Source organism: Conger conger, chromosome 17, assembly GCF_963514075.1.
Source record: "Conger conger chromosome 17, fConCon1.1, whole genome shotgun sequence".
Classification (NCBI taxonomy): Eukaryota; Metazoa; Chordata; class Actinopteri; order Anguilliformes; family Congridae; genus Conger; species Conger conger.
Window position 1 is genome coordinate 11,862,515 of NC_083776.1, and position 19,660 is coordinate 11,882,174.

General features: G+C 44.5%; 1 protein-coding gene across 3 annotated transcripts; it reads right to left on the reverse strand.

The window, feature by feature from the left end:
• Positions 1 to 1,037: 1,037 nt before the first annotated feature.
• On the reverse strand, positions 1,038 to 16,806 carry LOC133116591 (cyclic AMP-responsive element-binding protein 1). Of its 3 annotated transcripts, none has more exons than XM_061226318.1 (8): positions 16,666 to 16,806; positions 10,562 to 10,674; positions 8,633 to 8,779; positions 8,097 to 8,197; positions 6,760 to 6,902; positions 6,134 to 6,316; positions 5,542 to 5,695; positions 1,038 to 4,665 (listed from the first exon to the last, which is right to left on the reverse strand). In XM_061226318.1, the coding sequence occupies exons 2-8, from the start codon at positions 10,664 to 10,666 to the stop codon at positions 4,521 to 4,523; spliced, it is 978 nt and encodes a 325-aa protein (XP_061082302.1). In that variant the 5' UTR covers positions 10,667 to 10,674; positions 16,666 to 16,806; the 3' UTR covers positions 1,038 to 4,520. The 3 variants fall into 3 exon arrangements, with proteins under 3 accessions (XP_061082302.1, XP_061082304.1, XP_061082305.1); XM_061226320.1 differs by lacking the exon at positions 16,666 to 16,806 and adding an exon at positions 16,249 to 16,493; XM_061226321.1 differs by lacking the exon at positions 10,562 to 10,674 and having other exon boundaries at positions 16,666 to 16,749.
• Between the last annotated feature and the right edge of the window lie 2,854 nt (positions 16,807 to 19,660).

Genomic DNA, 19,660 nt, shown 5'->3' on the forward strand with positions numbered 1-19,660 from the left:
GCAATCTCGTCTCGTTTAGCCTTGTCAGCAGTCCAGAGATGTGCCATTGATGCTCAGGGATGGCATTTGAGGCAAACTTTAAAAATCTTTACATTCATTGCTTTAAGATGCAATTTAAAGCTCCCCTTTATCCATTTCTGCTCACATTGTTTTTATGGCACAAGGGTGAACTGATTTCGGAAACAGGTGATTGTTCTTGTGCTTTTGTACAGAGTAGCAGATGGGCAAGGATTTACCTTTTTCTGGTGTTTCATTCAGAGACAGGATGTACTGATTTAAAGCCAGGAAGTCTAATGATTTTCAAAAAGGGGGGCTGCAGAGTGACAAATAGCCCACTCCAGTAACTGAAAACCCTGTACTAGACACGGATTTAAATAAAGATGTACAATCTCATGGAGGCTGCTTACGTTGCCATGGGATTCCAGTTCTGTTCAGTCCCGCTGGCCGTTCTGCACTCTTCCGATGCACTGGTAACAGATCTGAGAGTGACAGGGAGGAGGAATGGTCTGGAATACAATGCAAAGCCAAACTGGATTTCTGTTCCAAGTGCAATTTTCAGGTGGTGGATCTTGCAAGCGGACCAGACAACCATTAACTGGCCAAGCCCTTCCTGGGTGACTGAAACCCCTGTTCCCTGGGCGATACTACAGCCAGCTATGTACTAGCCAGAGGAGCCACAGGCCACAGTTGACACGGTGGGTCTTGTTCCATTCCAAGGGAGTATCACAGCACCAAGGGCTACTGCTCCACAGGATAAACAACCAACACCAAGAGTTGACATCACTTCCTGCAGAACCCTCTCAAAATACCCTCCTTCACAACACACACAATGCACCAAGTGCTAACCAACGATTCCTGTCATGAGAGGAAACCCTCAACATCCACTATAAAGCAGATGTCCAGAATGACTCGCAGCACCAAACTCAACGATAAAACGGATGCACAGTCATCACCCACAATTCCCAGCATCTTCTGAAAATAAGGCCTCCTTGGTTCCAGGCTTTAACAGAAAAAGGAGCAATGACGACAAAGTGAAGTAACTTTGAAAGCAATTTTAATGTGGCTTTACATAAACGTCTATAAAAGGGTATTACAACAGGCTGGTGTCATAGGATGCTTTAAAACTAGGGCTGGCACAGGTTTTCTGTTCTTTGTTAGTGGTAATGCATAACCTATGAGTCCGTTTGCCAATCAGACGATCGGCATATACAGAGCACTGCGGGGCGACTGAAACACAACAACAAAGCGGTTAGCAGGATTACAGAATGTACAATACATAGTGTTTAAAAATCATATTTAATATTGAATAAAATCGGCATTATACAGAGCACATAAGGTTAAAAAAAGAAGAACCCCAGGTCCTTTTTTAATGCGAGTTATGAATCCAGGTCATGTTTTCCTCCATACGTCCCATCTGACGGTCTCCATATGGGCCTGCTTATCATGCCAGAGCCTCACCCAGTCCAAACAGCACCAAAACCAACAGAGACACCCCAATGGGACTGGGGTGGGGTGAAACGGTGTGACTCCTACAGTACACCTGGGCCTGCATGCGTGCGTGTGTGTGTGTGTTCATTTAATGTGTATGCACGTGTATGTACACACACATGCATATGTATTACGAATAATATATCGTTTTTTATTCCCTTTTTATCTGTCCAGTATCCATTGTAAACAGAAGGCAGATGTATGCTACTGTCCATGTACATACACCCATTACCCTGTTTAACCTTGTGAGATGTGTGCGTTTGTATCCAATCTCGGCCACACTCCACCAACCCCCTGGTGCAAGAGCTTAGACATGAGCCGCAGGTGCAGGCCTCAGTATAATGCGTTTCTCACTGGGCCAGAGAACCCAATCTCACTCAGCTGTGCAGGACCATCACACCGTTCACCTGCCAAAGGCTCATGGATCAAGGTGCCTTTCTTTTCCTTTCAGGGCTTGTCTGAAGTCAAGAAGTGGTTCTGACGGGGGTCAAAGTTTATGCTTTTCTCTCTGTGACCAAAACCAAACGCTCGCCCCTCCCCCACGCCCTGCAAAATTCTTCAAATATTAAACACTTCTAAAAATGCCGTACATTAACAATCCTTTAATGTATAAAAATAAAGCAAGCAAAGCAGTTATTAGTTCATATGCATATTAAAAAAAGTGACTATGTGGGTTCTCATCTCGTTAAGCATTTCCCTCATACCATTTATAACACATAACAAATTCTGAGGTCCCAGCTCATGACTTTGTAAAATCTTAATTTGTTATAGTTTCGTAACTGCTTGAAATAGGTTTGGACAGAGCCACTTCGAAAGGCTTGTTACACAGCAGAGCAACAGAAGCGTTGATAATAAAGTGGACACGGGACTATAGGCTGTTACAACATAGAACACAGACTTGTTTTGTTCGACTACTTGTGGACCCACAAGACGCCACTAATTTAGCGGCTACCTTAGTCCTGAGAATGAAGATAACCAAACTGTAAAAATGACCCACAATTAACCAAATCACACATTAGATCTGATGATATTAAAGTATTGAGTAATCAGAAATAAGCAGTCAAAAAGTAATAACTAATCAGGGAAACATGCTGCTGTGAAGCTAGACTGTAACATCTTTCAAAGGTGCTGCACCAAAGCAAAGCTGCTTTAATTTAAGGTTTCGACTTCACTTCCCCAGAATTCCCTTTGTGTACAGTTCGTATTACTGTGAACTTCACAGGTGTCCCATATGGTACCATATACACCATTCCAATACAGGTGCTATTTTAATTGTGTTTCATAATGCTGGATTTTCATGTTAAAATAGTTGCCGTTAAAATAGCTTGCAGAGCTAAACAGGTGTTATGCTTTAGGCCAGAGTGAGGCTAAATTATATTTTTGAATCTTAATATCAATATATTCACTTGTCATTTCAAAAGGATGCGGAATCTGTACAGTACATACATGGAACATTACACCAGACTGGCACCAAATGCTCATCTGACATTCTCAGCTTCTTATACACACACAACAGAAAAGAACACCCAAAAACACTCTATGTTCAAAAGGCCTTTTTTGTCAAATAGCTGCCAAAAAACTCATATTTGCTGCAGCACACCTTTTTTTTTTTTTTCCCAATACAAATTCCTTGTTGGTTGAAAATAAGTGATTGTAATGCAATGTAAATAATTGCAAATGAATTAAAAACTGTAAATATGGAAAAGAAAATACTAAATATGAACACCGGCTCCAAATGACAACATAGCTGAAAAGAAAGGATTTCTCTCTCGGTTGTTGAAGAAGGTGATCCAGGTTTTGTGAACCACTATCTGGCCTTTCCCAGGGCATTGGCTTCGCAGCTGGATTAGCAGCTGAACATGACCGGTCATGGCTGAACCGCGGTCCTGGAGTCTGTAAATTGCATGGCTATGCTGCTTTTGTTACAGTTGATTGATACAGTGGGAGAGGGCTATTGAGCGTGCCTGGCTCCAGCTGTACAGTGGAAAAGGCATATAATCAGCCAGTCTGGCTGCAGACGGGGTGTAATGAGCCGGCCTTATTCTCCCATCTCCGTGGTAGAATCACTCACATTCCCCAAAGGGAATACATCTGACTCGCAATATTGGGAGCAATGCTGAAATGAACGCACGGTGCTCTGTGGGGTGAGAAAGAAACGTGACAGGTGTGCAGTACATGTATGCACACTCCAGAGTCCATGTCAACTGTTAATATGGATCAGGCATTTCTGTTACACATGTAAGGTAACAAAAAAAACAAAAAAAAAACACTGAAATGAAAGGTACAAAAAGGGTAAAAAAAAAATTTAAAAAAATACTGAAACGGGAGATATCACGTATGATGACTATCCTTGTTCTGCTCTCCTCCAAAGATGTAACAGATGTACACCACCCACGGGAAACTCTCACGCCAGGGGCACTGGGAGTGATGACATCACCGCTCATTCCACCGCTCTCATTGGTCAACGCATGAGGTTGAAAAAGAGGGGGCGGTATTTGGGGGGTCGGGGGGATGAATCGGCTGATTTCCTTCCACAGGAAATGTGTTCCTTTCTCAGCCGAGGCCCAGCCGTCTGGGGACCGAACTGGAACGCACCGCTGAAGGAGTCCATCCTCCTCCCCGATGGACCTGATCATCTCACCATCTCCACCGCCAAATCCTGTCCCCCTGCACATCACCACCCCTTCCCCTCTCTGTGCTCCTGGTAACCAGAAGAAATAGAAAATGGATATCTACGGTCAAGAGTTCATCTCACACACCCTGTGTGTTTTTTTTTTTCTTTCTTTTTATAGGCCAAGCTCAGCAGTAAAGGGAGACCCTTTCCCTGTTTGCGTTCCTGTATTTTTTTATAGGCAGTTTGTAGCGTTAAAAAACATTTAGAAAAAAACCAAGTCTCCGTCGTCCGTCTGTCCGTCTGTCCGTCTGTCTGTCTGTCTGTCTGTCTGTGGCCAGGCGGTCGGCTGGGGGCGGGGTCTCTGTACAGTTGGGCAGAAGCTAGGAGGGGAGCGGGCGGGGCCAGGGCCGAGGTGGGGCTACTCGGACTTATGGCAGTACAGGTCTTTAAGTGCTTTCAGCTCCTCGATCAGGGTCTTGTTCTGGTTCTCCAGCACAGCCACACGGTTCTCCAGACACTTCACATACTCCTTTTTCTTTCTACGACACTCGCGCGCTGCCTCCCTGTGGCAGGGGGGAGAATTACAATCAGAGAAACGCATTCATCTATTACTGCATAACTCATTACATAATACATAACGCAACACTAACAAGGATTTCATGCCCCAGCTCTAAGGCAAATGCCCCAGATCCCTGAAAGACGATGCAGAGCTAATTGTAAATTTATATTTATAACTGACAATTTCTATGTTCCAGAGCAGCAAGAATCCTGAATCTCTGGCCAGTTTGTCATCATAACTGTCTGTCACAGAATATTCCTTCATGTTTATAAAGGCAGTGCAGTAATCTGCAAGAGGTAACTGGGTTGTGTACTGCTTTTAACATTGTTTATCTAGTAGCATTTTGAGCAAGCGCTAAGACAATTATCCGCAATTCCTGTTGCTCTGGCAATAGTTTGTTGATTTCCATTAATAGACTTAGAAAAGGAAAAAGCATAAGTGCACTGAACGACTCATGAAAACAGCAGTAAGTACAGAAATGGATAATTATGCTCTCTGAATCTAATGCTCTTAGAGCAAGCGACATTGCAAACAGGAAGCATTAGATCAGAAATAGCACCCCAGCACCAAAGTAAATATCGGCACACAACCATTACAGCTATTTAGCGGACGCCTCTACCCAAAGCGACTTAAAGTTGATTAGACTAAGCAGGAGACAATCCCCCCTGGAGCAATGTGGGGTTAAGGGCCTTCCTAAAGAGCCCAACAGCTGCATGGATCTTATGGCGGCTACACCACCAACCAGCAACCTTCTGGGTCCCAGTCATGTACCTTAACCACTAGACAACAGGCTGCCCTGCTCTCCTGAGGATTTTAAGGTCCTCTGGGGGCAGGGCGAAGGCTGAAACAGGCCTGCAGGGGGGCGCTGGCGAGCTCGTACCTGTTCTTCATCAGCCGCACCTCCCGCTTGCGTGTCACCTCCTCGGTCCCTCCCTGGCTGGGCAGGGCGGATGATGATGTCATCACCACGCCCGGGGCGATGGTGCTGGTGGGGGCGGTGCGGATCTGGTAGGCCTGGACATCGCCGGAGGCAGCTGAGGGGGTTACAGGGCGGAGTCCATAAAAGCGCTTCAGGGATCGAGTACAACGATCCCAGTGGACGAGGACTGATGAGTCTGTGTACTAATCTACACGTATCCAGGCTGAAACCGTTCTTTCAGCAGAAATCCACCTTCTCCCCCTCTATCTGCTATAGCTGAGTATAGGGCTTACAACATTGGCTTATAAAGCACAATTATACCAGATCAATCAACCAATGAGTTTGGTGTAATTAACAAACGACCATGTTAACTACTGACTTAGACGAGGCGAGAAACAACCTCGAGAAGAGTTCGTCAATGTCACTTTAAAGAGTTTATTAACCACAGCAGTGTTCGATCCTGACAGGAGAACTGCTCCAGTAGCAGTAACGTGTGTGTGTGTGTGTGTGCAGTGTGCATTCGTCATGGAGGAGACCTCACGCCCGTGCTCACCCTGCACCACCACCTGGTTGCTGGGCACCAGGATCTGCTGCCCGTCGCTGGTCTGCGCATACTGCAGGATGGTGGTGCCCGGCTGCGCGGCGGCTGCGTTGGTCATGGTCAGCGTCTGCAGCCCCTGCACGCCGTCCGTGCCGTTATTGGCCAGCTGGATCGCCCCGCCCTGTGTGATGGCGACTGCGGAGGAGGAAGACAGGAAGTACGGGTAACTATGGAGACGCCGAGACGCTACGGGTCACTGTACGAGTACACACGTCCAATGTCTCAATCAGGTGCCGAACTGGAAACCAGACTACGTCCGCACACTGTATATGCTCCCGTATAACTTTAATTTATTCTCAACACCGTTTGAAGGTTTTCCTCCCCACCAGGGAGATTCTTACATCATGTGCTATCTATTCATACATGTTCTTCTCTTCTTTTACACTGTAAACCGTCTTTGCGATGTCTTCTGTGAAAAGCGCTATACAAATAAATAATTGAATTGAACTGAACTGAAGGAACATGGCTGTAGTCGCGACAGAGACGAATTGTGAATGAAGTCCCTGCAGGTATGTGGGGCAGGTACAGGGCAGTGTTGCTGGGTGTCGTGTCTGCACAGACGGGGGGAGGAGGCGTACTGTACTGGCCGCTGCTGGTCTGGTAGATGGGCGTGGGCACGGTAACCGTGGTGATGGAGGGGGCGGAGTCTTCCTCAGATTTCTCTTCCTCGATTCGCGGGACCCCCGGCGCGTCAGCTGATGACAGGTCATTCAGGATCTTCCTGCAATGGGGACAGCACAGGGGGGTCAGTTACCATGGCAACGGCACTGTTTAGGGGGGAGGGGGGATAATACGTGTGCAGCCACACACACTCCTAACAGTGAGTGTCCCAAATCCCCCTCGCACACTAACACACACTCCTAACAGTGAGTGTCCCAAATCCCCCTCGCACACTAACACACACTCCTAACAGTGAGTGTCCCAAATCCCCCTCGCACACTAACACACACTCCTAACAGTGAGTGTCCCAAATCCCCCTCGCACACTAACACACACTCCTAACAGTGAGTGTCCCAAATCCCCCTCGCACACTAACACACACTCCTAACAGTGAGTGTCCCAAATCCCCCTTGCACACTAACACACACTCCTAACAGTGAGTGTCCCAAATCCCCCTCGCACACTAACACACACTCCTAACAGTGAGTGTCCCAAATCTCCCTCGCACACTAACACACGCTCCACGCACAGCATGCCTATCCATCAACATTTATCCTTCACCTTTGATTTAGTTTAGGCGATCTCTTACAAAATAATAATACAGTTCTCAGTGCACTTAGAAGTACAAAACAGGTAAAAAGAGCAAAAACTACAAAAGATTTGTCACTTCCCAAATACTTACACACTTCACTGCATGTGCAAATTAATAATAGTAGCATAATAATATGCAACAATAACAATAACCATTTCAATCTTCTGACATCACTTCCCTCTAGGCCAAAGCTTACAACTTGCCAAAAACACACTCTCTCAATCCCCTGCTCTCTTTCACCCTCCCTCCCCTTGTCTTTTGCACTCTTCCTCCTCTCTCATTCTCCCTCTCTCCCCCTCTCTTCCTCTTCCTCTCTCACACAGACACAGACATACGAACATGCACGCACACACGTACACAACACACACACACACACACACACACACACACACACAGACAGACACATACGGGCACACAGGCAAACAGACAAACACACACACACACACACAGACAGACACACACACACACACGGGTACATACACGCACACACACACACAGACAGATGGACAGACACACACACACGCACACAGACAGACAAACAGACACACACAGAGAGACAGACGGACAGACACACACAGAGACAGATGGACAGACACACACACGCGCACACACACACACACTCACACACACGCGCACGCACACACAGGGCAGACTGCTGCGTACCTGTAGGAGGGTCGTCTGGACAGGATCTCGCGGCGCTTCTGAGAGTCCGTCACGCTGTCCACAGACTCCTGCGAGTCCTCACTCTCCGCAATGGTGGAGATCTGCAGGCACAGCAAGCTTCATTCGCACAAAGAGCGCGATTTCTCCGCCTACTACACCCAGGGCCCTGGGCTTTAGCTGGGCTACACTAATCACACATTAGTGCTCACGAGGAAAACACTCACTAACTGAAATGACCCCTTCTGAACAGCCATTATAGCATTCAGCTAACGTTGTGATTTAGCTTTGTAGCATTTAGCTATTGTTTACCAAATATTTGGGTGGGGAGGCTGAGACAGTTCTTTTTCAGGCTGAGAGTACATCTCTGCCTTTGTATCTGCTATAGCTGAGTATAGGGCTTACAACATTGGCTCATTAAACCAACAATTATACCAGACCAATCAACCAATGAGTTTGGTATAATCAACAAATGACCACGTAGAGCATGTTAATGTTATTTTGTTTTTTATTGTATTGAATGTTTATTTGAGGCTCACCTGGACGGTCTGCACCTGCGGGGACTGTATGACAGAGGGTTGGGCGGCCTGGATGACCCCGTGCACCTGCACCGTCTGCCCGTTGGGCAGCTGCACCAGCGTCACCGTGGGGCCGCCTGAGGTGGCGTGCGCGGCTGCCATGGTAACCTGCACCAGACACGAGGGAAGCGTGACCCTGAGCACGTACGTACGTGCACTCGCACACAGAAACGCACACCACTATACATATGAGGACTTACACACAGAAACGCACACCACTATACATATGAGGACTTACACATAGAAACGCACACCATTCTACGTATGAGGACTTACACACCGAAACGCACACCACTATACATATGAGGACTTACACACAGAAACGCACAACACAGTACGTATGAGGACTTACACACAGAAACGCACACCACTATACATATGAGGACTTACACACAGAAACGCACACCATTCTACGTATGAGGACTTACACACAGAAACGCACACCACTATACATATGAGGACTTGCACACAGAAACGCACAACACAGTACGTATGAGGACTTACACACAGAAATGCACACCACTATAGTTACGTGCACTCGCACACAGAAACGCACACCACTATACGTATGAGGACTTACACACAGAAATACACATCACTACACGTATGAGGACTTACACCTGTATGCTGGCGTAAGTGCACACCCACGCATGTACATCAACGTAAACATACGCGTTCATGTGCGTGTGCATCAACCTAAGCTGTACCAACACAAGAGTTTGCGCACATAAAAAAGTGCGACATTAAAAGTATGACGACTCACATATGTGCACGCGCACCGACACACAGAAATGCATGTACAGCAATATAGGCGTAATCTCACTCACACACACACACACACACACACACACACACACACACACACACACACACACACACAAATGCACGCACAGCAAGACACATGAATGTACACTCTCATAGATGCACACACATAAAAATGCATGTACAGCAATATAGGTGTAATCACACACACACACACAAATGCACACACAACAAGAAACATGAATGTACACTCTCATAGATGCACACACATGAAAATGCATGTACAGCAATATAGGATGCGCGCGCGCACACACACACACACACACACACACACACACACACACAAAAATGCACGCACAGCAAGACACATGAATGTACACTCTCATAGATGCACACACATGAAAATGCATGTACAGCAATATAGGATGCGCGCGCACACACACAGCAGGCCTCCTTCCTAGGTTTTAACATATGGATGTGTGTGAATGCGTGTTCTTTGTGCTTTGATGTGCAGCCCCCATCCCACTGCAGGTCAATGGTTTCTATTAGAGATAACAGGGCTCCCGTCGGAGTCTGGCAAAATGAAAACATGAAAAGGACGCATAACTGAAATATTCTGCAAGGAATACGAGGCTGCTGAAGCGTGAAATGAGTAATTACATTTTCACACATAACCAAGCAGTGCACTTGACTTCATGTAAGGGAAAAAAAGAAAAAAAAACAAGACCAAGAAATAACCTCTAACCTTTTCAATCCAAAATGCATGAAGCTGATGTTGTAGCAATCTGAGCGTTTTAACACACTGGTCGGGGAGCAGGGGTAGGGTTGAGTAAGCTCAACCTGAGGCACTCTGACGTTATCCTATCTCAGCACAGGTGTATGTGTAGGGGTTTGGGTAACCTGATTCTGGATCAGCCCAGAGTCCATTGCATCTGAATAGTGAGGTGCAGGCGCTAGGGGTGAGAACTGATCCTGGATCAGCCCAGAGCCCATTACATCTGAACAGTGGGGTGCAGGCGTCGAGGGTGAGAACTGATCCTGGATCAGCCCAGAGCCCATTACATCTGAACGGTGGGGTGCAGGCGTCGGGGGTGAGAACTGATCCTGGATCAGCTGCTGCGGCCTCACCTGCGCCAGGCTGGCGATCTGCGCCTGGGTGATCTGCGCGCTGTCGGCCTCGGAGACAGCAGCGTCCGCACCCTGCTGTGACTCCACAGCTGATTCCATGGTCATCGAGTTCGCTGCGGACGCAGAGGGGAGACGGTAACCGGAGACGCTCTCACGGCGAGGAAACAAACGGAAAACAAGAGGGAGCCGCCTCGGAGACCTTCCATAAAGGTTCTGCAGCGGTTGCCTCTTTGTTTTCAACAGCTCCAATGTGTTACTTGACTATGGTCAATGTGACTACAACAACTGAGTTCCTCGTCTCCACAACACACCCTGTCTGCCCACACTTTGGTTTTCTCTTTGTCTCACTAACCCCGCATGTTTCCATAGGGAGTCTCAGGTTCAGAGACTCCCAATAAACTGGTCCAGTCTCACTCACAACCGGCTGCAGTGCCACAGTTGACATAGTTTATGGAGACATGTCAAAAGCACAGCATCATATACTCCACAACAACTGTATATCAGTGATGTAGCAATCTGTAGGACACGTGTCTTGAGTATAAACTGATTCCATCTCAATGACTGCAACCACATAGGTGAATTATATTCTGCAACTAATGCATCACTGGAATTATACTATGCTTGCTAAATTATCTGAAAAAATCTTCCGTGATTACTTTATAAGAACTAGATATCGCTGTTGTAAACATTCCATAAACATCCATCAATGCTTTTGTTAATATCTCAAATGGGCATATGGTGTGTTATGGCACCATTGACGTTTCCATTCAATACCAAGTTGCACTATGGTTACTGATGTGCACACTAATGAATGTTTTGTAGTAATTACTGATATGCACACTAATGAATGTTTCGTAGTAATTACCGATGTGCACACTAATGAATGTTTTGTAGTAATTAAGCTGTCCAAGTCATTCTGGATTAGAGCATCTTCTAAATGACACATTTTGAACATGCTATGTAGTGCATATAAAGGGTAATGTTCCTTTATATCTTTATGACAACTTTAATTTAAAGTCTATGTATCCGATTGAAGTCCTTGGAACATATTGGTGAACCATGTCTCCTCCAAACATTATCTCATGTCTTACAGCATTAGAATGAGTGGCTGGAATGCATTGATCAGAAACACAGGAGTTTTATGGTTTACCATGGAATCAGTCAGACACTGGAGTTTCCAGAGTTACCAAGGGGATTAGGGTTACAATGTGTTCATAAACACAAAAGAGGAAAAAACTATTTGCAGCTGAAAGGTTTATTAACTGTTGAGGCAGACTGGATGTGAAAGAGACTGTATGTACATATACCAGAGATCTCTGGTTACAGGTCAAAACGCCAGCAACTGTGAGCATGTGCTAGTATTCCTGCAATAGCAGAGGTCTTGTGCGTTTGGGATTCATCTGTCCTTGTCTCTCCATTGTGTAGGCCTGCTCCTAGGTTTTGGCTGAATCAATACTGTACACTGGACATTCCTAACCATTGAGCTCTTTTTTTTGTATTTTTACTATACTATTGTTGTGTTGGTTGAGCAACTGTACAGCAAAATAGTCAGTGTAAGATTAGCCAACACTTCACGCCGACACCATGTGACCTTGTATCCGGTGTAGCTTGAAATTCCATTAAAATGTTCCCGCTTGTCCTGGCCTCTTCAACGTTCGCCGGTGTGAGGAGGATGCGGGGGGAATGTATTTTCTGCTTGGGTGCTGCGCTGGATTGGCCTGCATGTCTGAACCGTTCCTCCAGCGGACAAGCTGGTCCCGTGTAAACAGCCTACATGCTGTCTGAGCACTTCTGGGGCCACACCAAACAGCTGCTGACCGTTACTGTGAGAATGTTCCTCCCACCACACCAGCCAGCACCGCTCCGTCACCACAGGGAGGGGGGAGTTTCAGCCCGTGGAAATGTGCTGAACACCGAGAGACATGTGAATGCACGCTGAACTAACACTCTCACTGCGTTAAGACGGTTTAGAACACTCACTCTGTATGAGAGTTAAAAGTGCTGAACACCCTTTCTCTGGATGGGGGTGAAGTGTTGAACATGTTTACGCTGTATGAGTGTCTTCGCGCTGGGTTAAAACCAAAACCTGAACCCCCACACCAGCCATTTCTGGATAAGATTGGACACAGACGTCCCTGCTTGAAAACCGAGAACACGTCCAGCGCTGAGAGCCAATCCCTCTTGGTTTGACCCGCACTAAAGCCCTCCCCCCTCCCCCTTAATGGGCTGGCAGACATTTTTAAACCATAACACCGCGTTATGACCAGCGTGGGAGGAATTAGGAAGTCTGTTTAGCAAGGAGCGCAGCGGAGCTATACAGGCACTCGGGGGGCAGTTACAGCTTCACGCAGAATGGCAGGGTGCCTCTTGGCAAAGCACCCCCATTTCAGCGCTGAACAGATGAATGAGAAGTAGCCACAAGTGGGTAGGCTGCTGCAAAGCATGGATAAGGTGAGCATCCATTTTAGCTCCGCGGAGAACCCTTAAAGGAAATACCTCAGACACATTTCTGAAGACCAGGGGAGTGACTCACTTTCAGAAGCTCTACCAGCTACGCAAACACACGTACACTTCCTCGGAGATCCGCCGTCTGAAAGTTGGAAGAATGACACCGTTCCTGACCCTGCAGCTGTGAAACCGTTCACTCCTCCTCCACCTCCCCCACAAGCGTTTGCCCCAGAACTCTGGGTGTAATAGAGGTCAGAGGCAGAGGTATATGTAAAGGCAATATTAGCTCCCCCTAGCTCTGGACTGGAGTACTGCATGTACACACTGCAGTAATGCTGGTGTTGTAGTGTAGTACTGGCAATTTACCACCAAGAACGCGTCTTACACAAGAGCTGCATCGCACACCGGACACCATACTGGCACCGCATCAAAATATCACCGCATGAATTCCTGGCTGTGTGGACGACAAACCAGGAAAAAAACCAGACAGCAACCGTCTGTCCTTCTTTCAGGTTCAACCGAGACTCACCACAGCCATTAAAGATCCCATGGCGCTTATTGCAAATACTAAACGGCTCTCCAGTGTCCAGATTAGACTGGGAAAAATTCCCAATCAAATTATCCCCCACTTCATTTGACTCAATAATTTCCCACATCTCCACCTACGCGAATAAGTGGCAGGGGATTTGGTGAGAAATAGCTGCCATGCACCACCAAGGTTTGGCACGATACTGCTTTCTCCCCAACACAAGTCAACTAGTCAGTGTGAGCCAAAATTCCAGAATTCAACAAGGCCCTCTGTACTCAAAGTAAAATTACTTAAAACACTAAATAATATCGGGTATTAACCATTAAAAAAAAGCACAAACTGCTCAGTTTGATTGATTAAATGTTTTTTTCATAAAAATAGGCAGAATATGAGGTACTTCAACCATGAGGGGCAGCCTCATCAGAGGGCAGCCTTCAGTGCTCTTCCCAAGGGTGGAGGGTTAGAGAGGCCAAATCAATGCTTATTTCTAAGATGGACAAATATGATCAAGAAATGTACCTTGAAAAACCATAAGTCAATGAAAAATGATCCCTGTGGTGTAGACTACATTTAAAAAAATGGCCGAATAGGAAGCTTGCATTTTTGTTCAGGTTTAAATTTTGATGTGGGGGAGAAAAAAAAATGAACAATCATAAAATAAACCAAACAAATGTGGAAAGAATGCACAGAACACACACGGCTCTCCAGTGTCTTACCATAATTATCTGCCCTTGGTTAAATGGCAGAGGAATAAGACTTAAAATTGCGTTAAAGTTCACTGAAACAGTTTTGTTGAGGAACAGTAACATTAGATCCCCATGAGAAGGGAGGAGACGAGTAGGAAGCCTACAGACTAAAATCCTGGCAGAACGATCTCTCAGCAGGGGCAGAAGCTGCAGGATTGGAAAGGCTTGTGAGAAGGTGAGAAATCTATTTTCACTATTTCCACCTGCTACATTTCAAGATTCAAGCTTCTTTTGGGCGATGGATGTGTATAAACTACAACATTGCTAATTTCTGAATTCTCACTTAGCAGCCAGTTATTGTAACATAGCAGTCCATGTTAAGCGAGGTCCGCTTTTACGGTGTGAGCCACCCAGCAGCCCTACATGTGGTTCGACGGCCATATAACACAACACAACACAATACAACCTAACACAGCAGAAGGCCTAGAACAGGCCATTCAGCCCAGCGATGCTTGTTTTTTCCTACCACTAAAGTATACTCTGACTTGATGTAGGCCAGCCGTTCTCAAAAGCCATTCCCTTCCACTATGCTAATCGGTAAACTATCCATTGACGCCGTTCTGGTAATGAGAGCAGATGTCTTCTCAGCACTGATCGTATCACTTGTCTGGTGGTTTAAAAAGGATGCAATGCTAGTTTTTCGACTGTGTCATCCCCGCAGGTGGAAACCATTGGATGTTTCTATTTAAATGCATAACAAGCATTTCTGGTGTGGTAACGTGAAAAGCCTGCTTCACCCCACATATTTCACTGCAAAAAAAGATTCCTTTATCTTCATAAAGTTTGCAGTGCTTTTATGAAATTTTGACAGCAACATTCCTTTTGACAGCTTGCAGCAAAGGCTAGCTCCAACATGCACAGACAAGAGCATACTGCCAGATCAAACAGAGCAGTCTTTTTATGACGCAAGACAGGTTCCCCAATCAAAGTCAGTCTGATTTAAAAAGGAGAAAAGAAGAGTTCAAAAATTGACACACACCCCCATGAATGACTGCTCTGAGATTGAGAAAATTGCTATATTATATACATTATCACTGCCATTTATAACATTTTTACACATTATTATTATTATTATTATTATTAACTATACGCACTGCTGGTATGGAAACATAAGCCAGCTTCACTGGCATTATTACAACTGAATTGTACCATGGGGCACCATCACAGAGTGATGTCCCAGATTCTGGTCTTATCCATAGCAGGCAGGCAAAAATACAGAATACTTTGCTCTCACAATTGGAGGGTTTAGGTTTACAGCATATTAATATATTAATGTTGTAAACCTTAGGGTTAGTTTAGGGGTGAATGGAGCCAAAGATCTAGGCCTCCTTTACCAACAAACTATTCCCACACTCCGTAGCGGTTTACAGACTGAATCATTACTTCTGACACAAAACACCCTTAGAATATTGCAGCGACATGGTACTCTCACTTAATGTTCTTAAGAATGGACAATTCTGATGACAGACACTTGCAAGACTTAGAAATCTCCTGTATTTGTTATTACAATGTTTAAAACAAGTTTATATTACGTGATTACACCTAATCAGAAATAGCCTACACCTGGTTTCTTTTCCCCTACCCAGACACATTCAAAACAAATTTGGTCGCCCCTCGCCCCCTTTACACAGCGGGACTGGGACAGTACGCATTTGCACAGTACGGAAGTTGCCGCCTTTTTCGATTCAAATGAAGATATTTGAGAATGCAACCTTTTGACGGTAAATTGTTATATAGGAAGTGAATATTCCAAAGTGAATGTTAACCGATATGTTAAGATTAGCCAAGCCATTAGGTATCCAAGTTACTCGCTAGCAAACTTGTTCCAACTTATAGGTGGTCGCCTGGCGCAAAATAAACTCAGATGCCAAGCTACTAGCTAGCTACATAGCATTTGCCAAACAGATGTTAAATAAGTAATCAAAACAGACGTTAGTAATATTTTTAAACAGGCTACATTTTACCTCCAAAGTGGCTGAATAAAACCGTTAACTACAGAACCCGTTCTGCAATAGTGCGATTATTTCTGGTAACCTTCCAAATGCATGGGTTCGCAGAGAACCAGTATGGGGAAAGAGAAGACAGCCATCTACGAACAGATGCATCTGTGTTATGACGCTCGATTACACGGAGCATAGACCTTTATTAGACAGCTTGCATCACAGAGTAGGCTGTGCAAACATGATGCGTATTCCTCATGAGTCGCGGTCACCGCTCCCTGTTTTTAGTGCTAGCTACCTCCCCACCCAGCCCGAATGCCTGCAACAAGCCCGCAGCCGCCATGATCTCTTTGTTTCATACGGGCCGAATACAACAACATTTGCTCCGTCTTAAAGACGTGCCCTGTGTCCCTCCCGTCCCGGACACTTGCTTTCCCTTACCGATACAGACTCCCTCCGTCACTCCCGGGCCCTCGGAGCTCCACTTTTATTCAGGCCGACACGTAAGAGACCGCGTCAGGCTACACCTCCGTCGCGTCACCGAGAACAACAACACGGAGAACGAGGGAGACGAAAATCAACTCAGCAGCACCATCGAGAACGACCGAGTCTTGTGCGGAATGTGCCGATCACTGTACGGATGTGACCGAGCCGCTCCCGAATTTTACCGGAAATACACGGAATATTCACGCGCGAACGTGAACTCAAAAAACATGGAAATGTAGGACAAATAATTAAACAGATTAGATATTTTAAATTAGTGGTCTAAGTAACAATCCTAACTATACATATTAATTCATTGACATTCGTACTGCATAATTAAATTTGCTCATTTAAATTCAATAGCCAGAACGATCATGCAGAGTTGCATCGCAAGTCGCTAGGCTATATAGACACATGTTTGTCAGTAGCCTAATACATGGGGCTAAAATACTCCATGTCATAAATGTACAATAATCTATCAAATAGTATAGCAGCTTCAAATAAAATGTATTTTGTGCTTTTTTAAAACTTATTTTAGCAATAAAATTAATGACAACTGACTTTATTCATCAGGATCCTATTATAGGTCGAAATGTAATTGAAGATAAAACGTAGTCCTACGTTCACCTTCCTGGGGTGATCTCCTGTCAATACTGAAAATGGAAGTTGAATTTTTGCAATAAGTTGTTGTTGTGGGATATTGTTATTATACAGTATATGTTATAGGCCTATATCCAGAGTCTGTTTTTCCCCACAAAATATGTCACAATTCTGCCAAGCACCCCAGAGCTTGGCAAAATAGGTGTCGTTATTAGATGACACAAAAATCAGACAGACAATGGTCAAATAATTGCTGACAGGCACAATAGAGGTTATCAAGTTCGTAGTTGAAATAACAAGCAAAAGTCCAAACATGGGAAGGCAGTCCAAACAGGCAAAGGTACACAACATAATCCAATAATTGAAATCCAAAGAGGCAGGCAAAGTCCGATAACAGGTAGTCCAAACCAAAACTGGAGAGTATGGTTGGGACACATAACAATCTGGCAAAGAAACAGAGAAGCTAGTGGGTATAAATACACTGACCAATGAACTGAGATGACGAACAGGAGTGCAGGGAAACGAGACAGGTGAGTGAAAGACTATGATAAGTGAACCAGGACAAGAAACACGAAAATAAAGGCAGGAAACACAAAACGCTATGATACAGGAGCATGGAGTGTGACAGGATGACATCAACAGAAATAAGCACGTGGATTCTGCTAAATAAATAATTGGATCTTCCATTGGAACAGAGTGCTGTGAAAATTTGCTAAGGCATTCCAGCACTGGGGTTGGCATTGGAAGAAGGATGCTTCTGGTGAACAAATGTCATATCTATAAAAAAAATATTGTTGTGAATCTTTGGTGTTATTGTGCATCTACTGGCCCAGGGGCTCTTGATAAGGTCAATGGAATCATGAACTCCTTCACATTTATGCCATATTCCCCCTGCCAGGAAGTTCAAATTGGGCCACACATGGATGTTTTCAGGAAGGAAGTCCATAATGCATTTCTGGTTTTCAATGGAAATCTCCGTTTGCAGACTTAAACCTCATTTGAATTCAAGAGGGCAGTTCATGTGTTCAGACAAAGGATCTGAAGGACACTGAAAGTTTTTTTATGGAGGACTGTGTCTCATAAAAAACTATAGAAGTAGTGTTATTCTTGTGAAGGTAGGGAAGCACAATGTGTGAATATCTGTGATATTTAATTGAGGGAAATACATTTATAATTTGAGTAAACTGTTTTGGTTGGTTCCATGAAATCATTAAAAAGTATAATATATGTATATTTTATTTTTATTTTTTTTAAATTTGGAGATTATCTCATCATCTATCAATTTAATTTGAACAATATTTTTATTTGTCTTCACCAAGGATGTGAATAATATTCGAAAGCAACAATAAATGATGAAAAAACAATAAATGACAGTTGAAATGAAATACACTTTACTCATTCAGCACTTTTCATAGAGTGCACTCTAAGATGGCTGTGTTACATTAAGCAATGTTTGCATGGTCAATGTATATGGAAGCCATGCACAATGACACATTTATTAACATTATATATATATATAATATATATATATATATATATATATATATATATTTAAATATAAATATTGTAAATATATATTTTATATTCAAAATATATGAATTGATAGATAAGTGAAATAATGAATCAATACTACTGCAACATCAGTATGCAGAATTTTTTTACCAAGAGCATATTTTTAACCCGCCTTTCCCTCAACTGCAAAATTGCGCAGCAATGGAGACATGTCGTATCATCAAGAGGGGGCAGCATTAAGCCAGTTTTCAGTTGTGCTTTGGTAAAAGAATGAAAGGTCCATGGAAGCAAGATTGTAATTTGTGTACGTAGGGTGGCAAAAGCTCATAATTTTTGGAAAGTGCACGTGGCTGGTTGTTGAATCTTCTTGCGTATCTCGATAGGAATGCTGTTTCGGGTGTTTGTGCGTTATGGAGGCAATTCTTTTTTTTATAATCCTCCAGGTGCCCATTTCATATGGTTTATCTATTTAATAGCGCTTTCTTGTCACAACCCATAAAAAATGCTTTTTATTGTGACATGAACCGCGCTGTATAGGGAATTTACCCTGTTGGTTTAATAGGCAGCTGTAGATTTACAGCTTGAAGAACCCCAAGGGGGAAAACACAATTTTGACCAATGTGTCAAATAATCTTTACATATACTCCCGCATACACACATGCACACCCACACACTCTGACACATGGTCACACACACGCAAGCACGTGCACATTCTCCCACATACGTGTATGAGCATGCAGATGTGCACTCTCTCTGTCGTTTATACACATACTGTATGCATGTGCACATGCATGTTCCTCACATCCTAAATGCACGCATGCACACACTCTCACATATGCAC

Bases quoted from the DNA above. Each gene is read 5' to 3' on its own strand.
- LOC133116591 (XM_061226318.1), bottom strand. From the start codon at position 10,666: ATGACCATGGAATCAGCTGTGGAGTCACAGCAGGGTGCGGACGCTGCT. The intron at 8,780-10,561 runs GTGAGGCCGCAG...TGTCTGGTGCAG, and splicing joins AGATCGCCAGCCTGGCGCAG to GTTACCATGGCAGCCGCGCA. The intron at 6,317-6,759 runs GTACGCCTCCTC...CCTCCTCCGCAG, and splicing joins GACCAGCAGCGGCCAGTACA to TCGCCATCACACAGGGCGGG.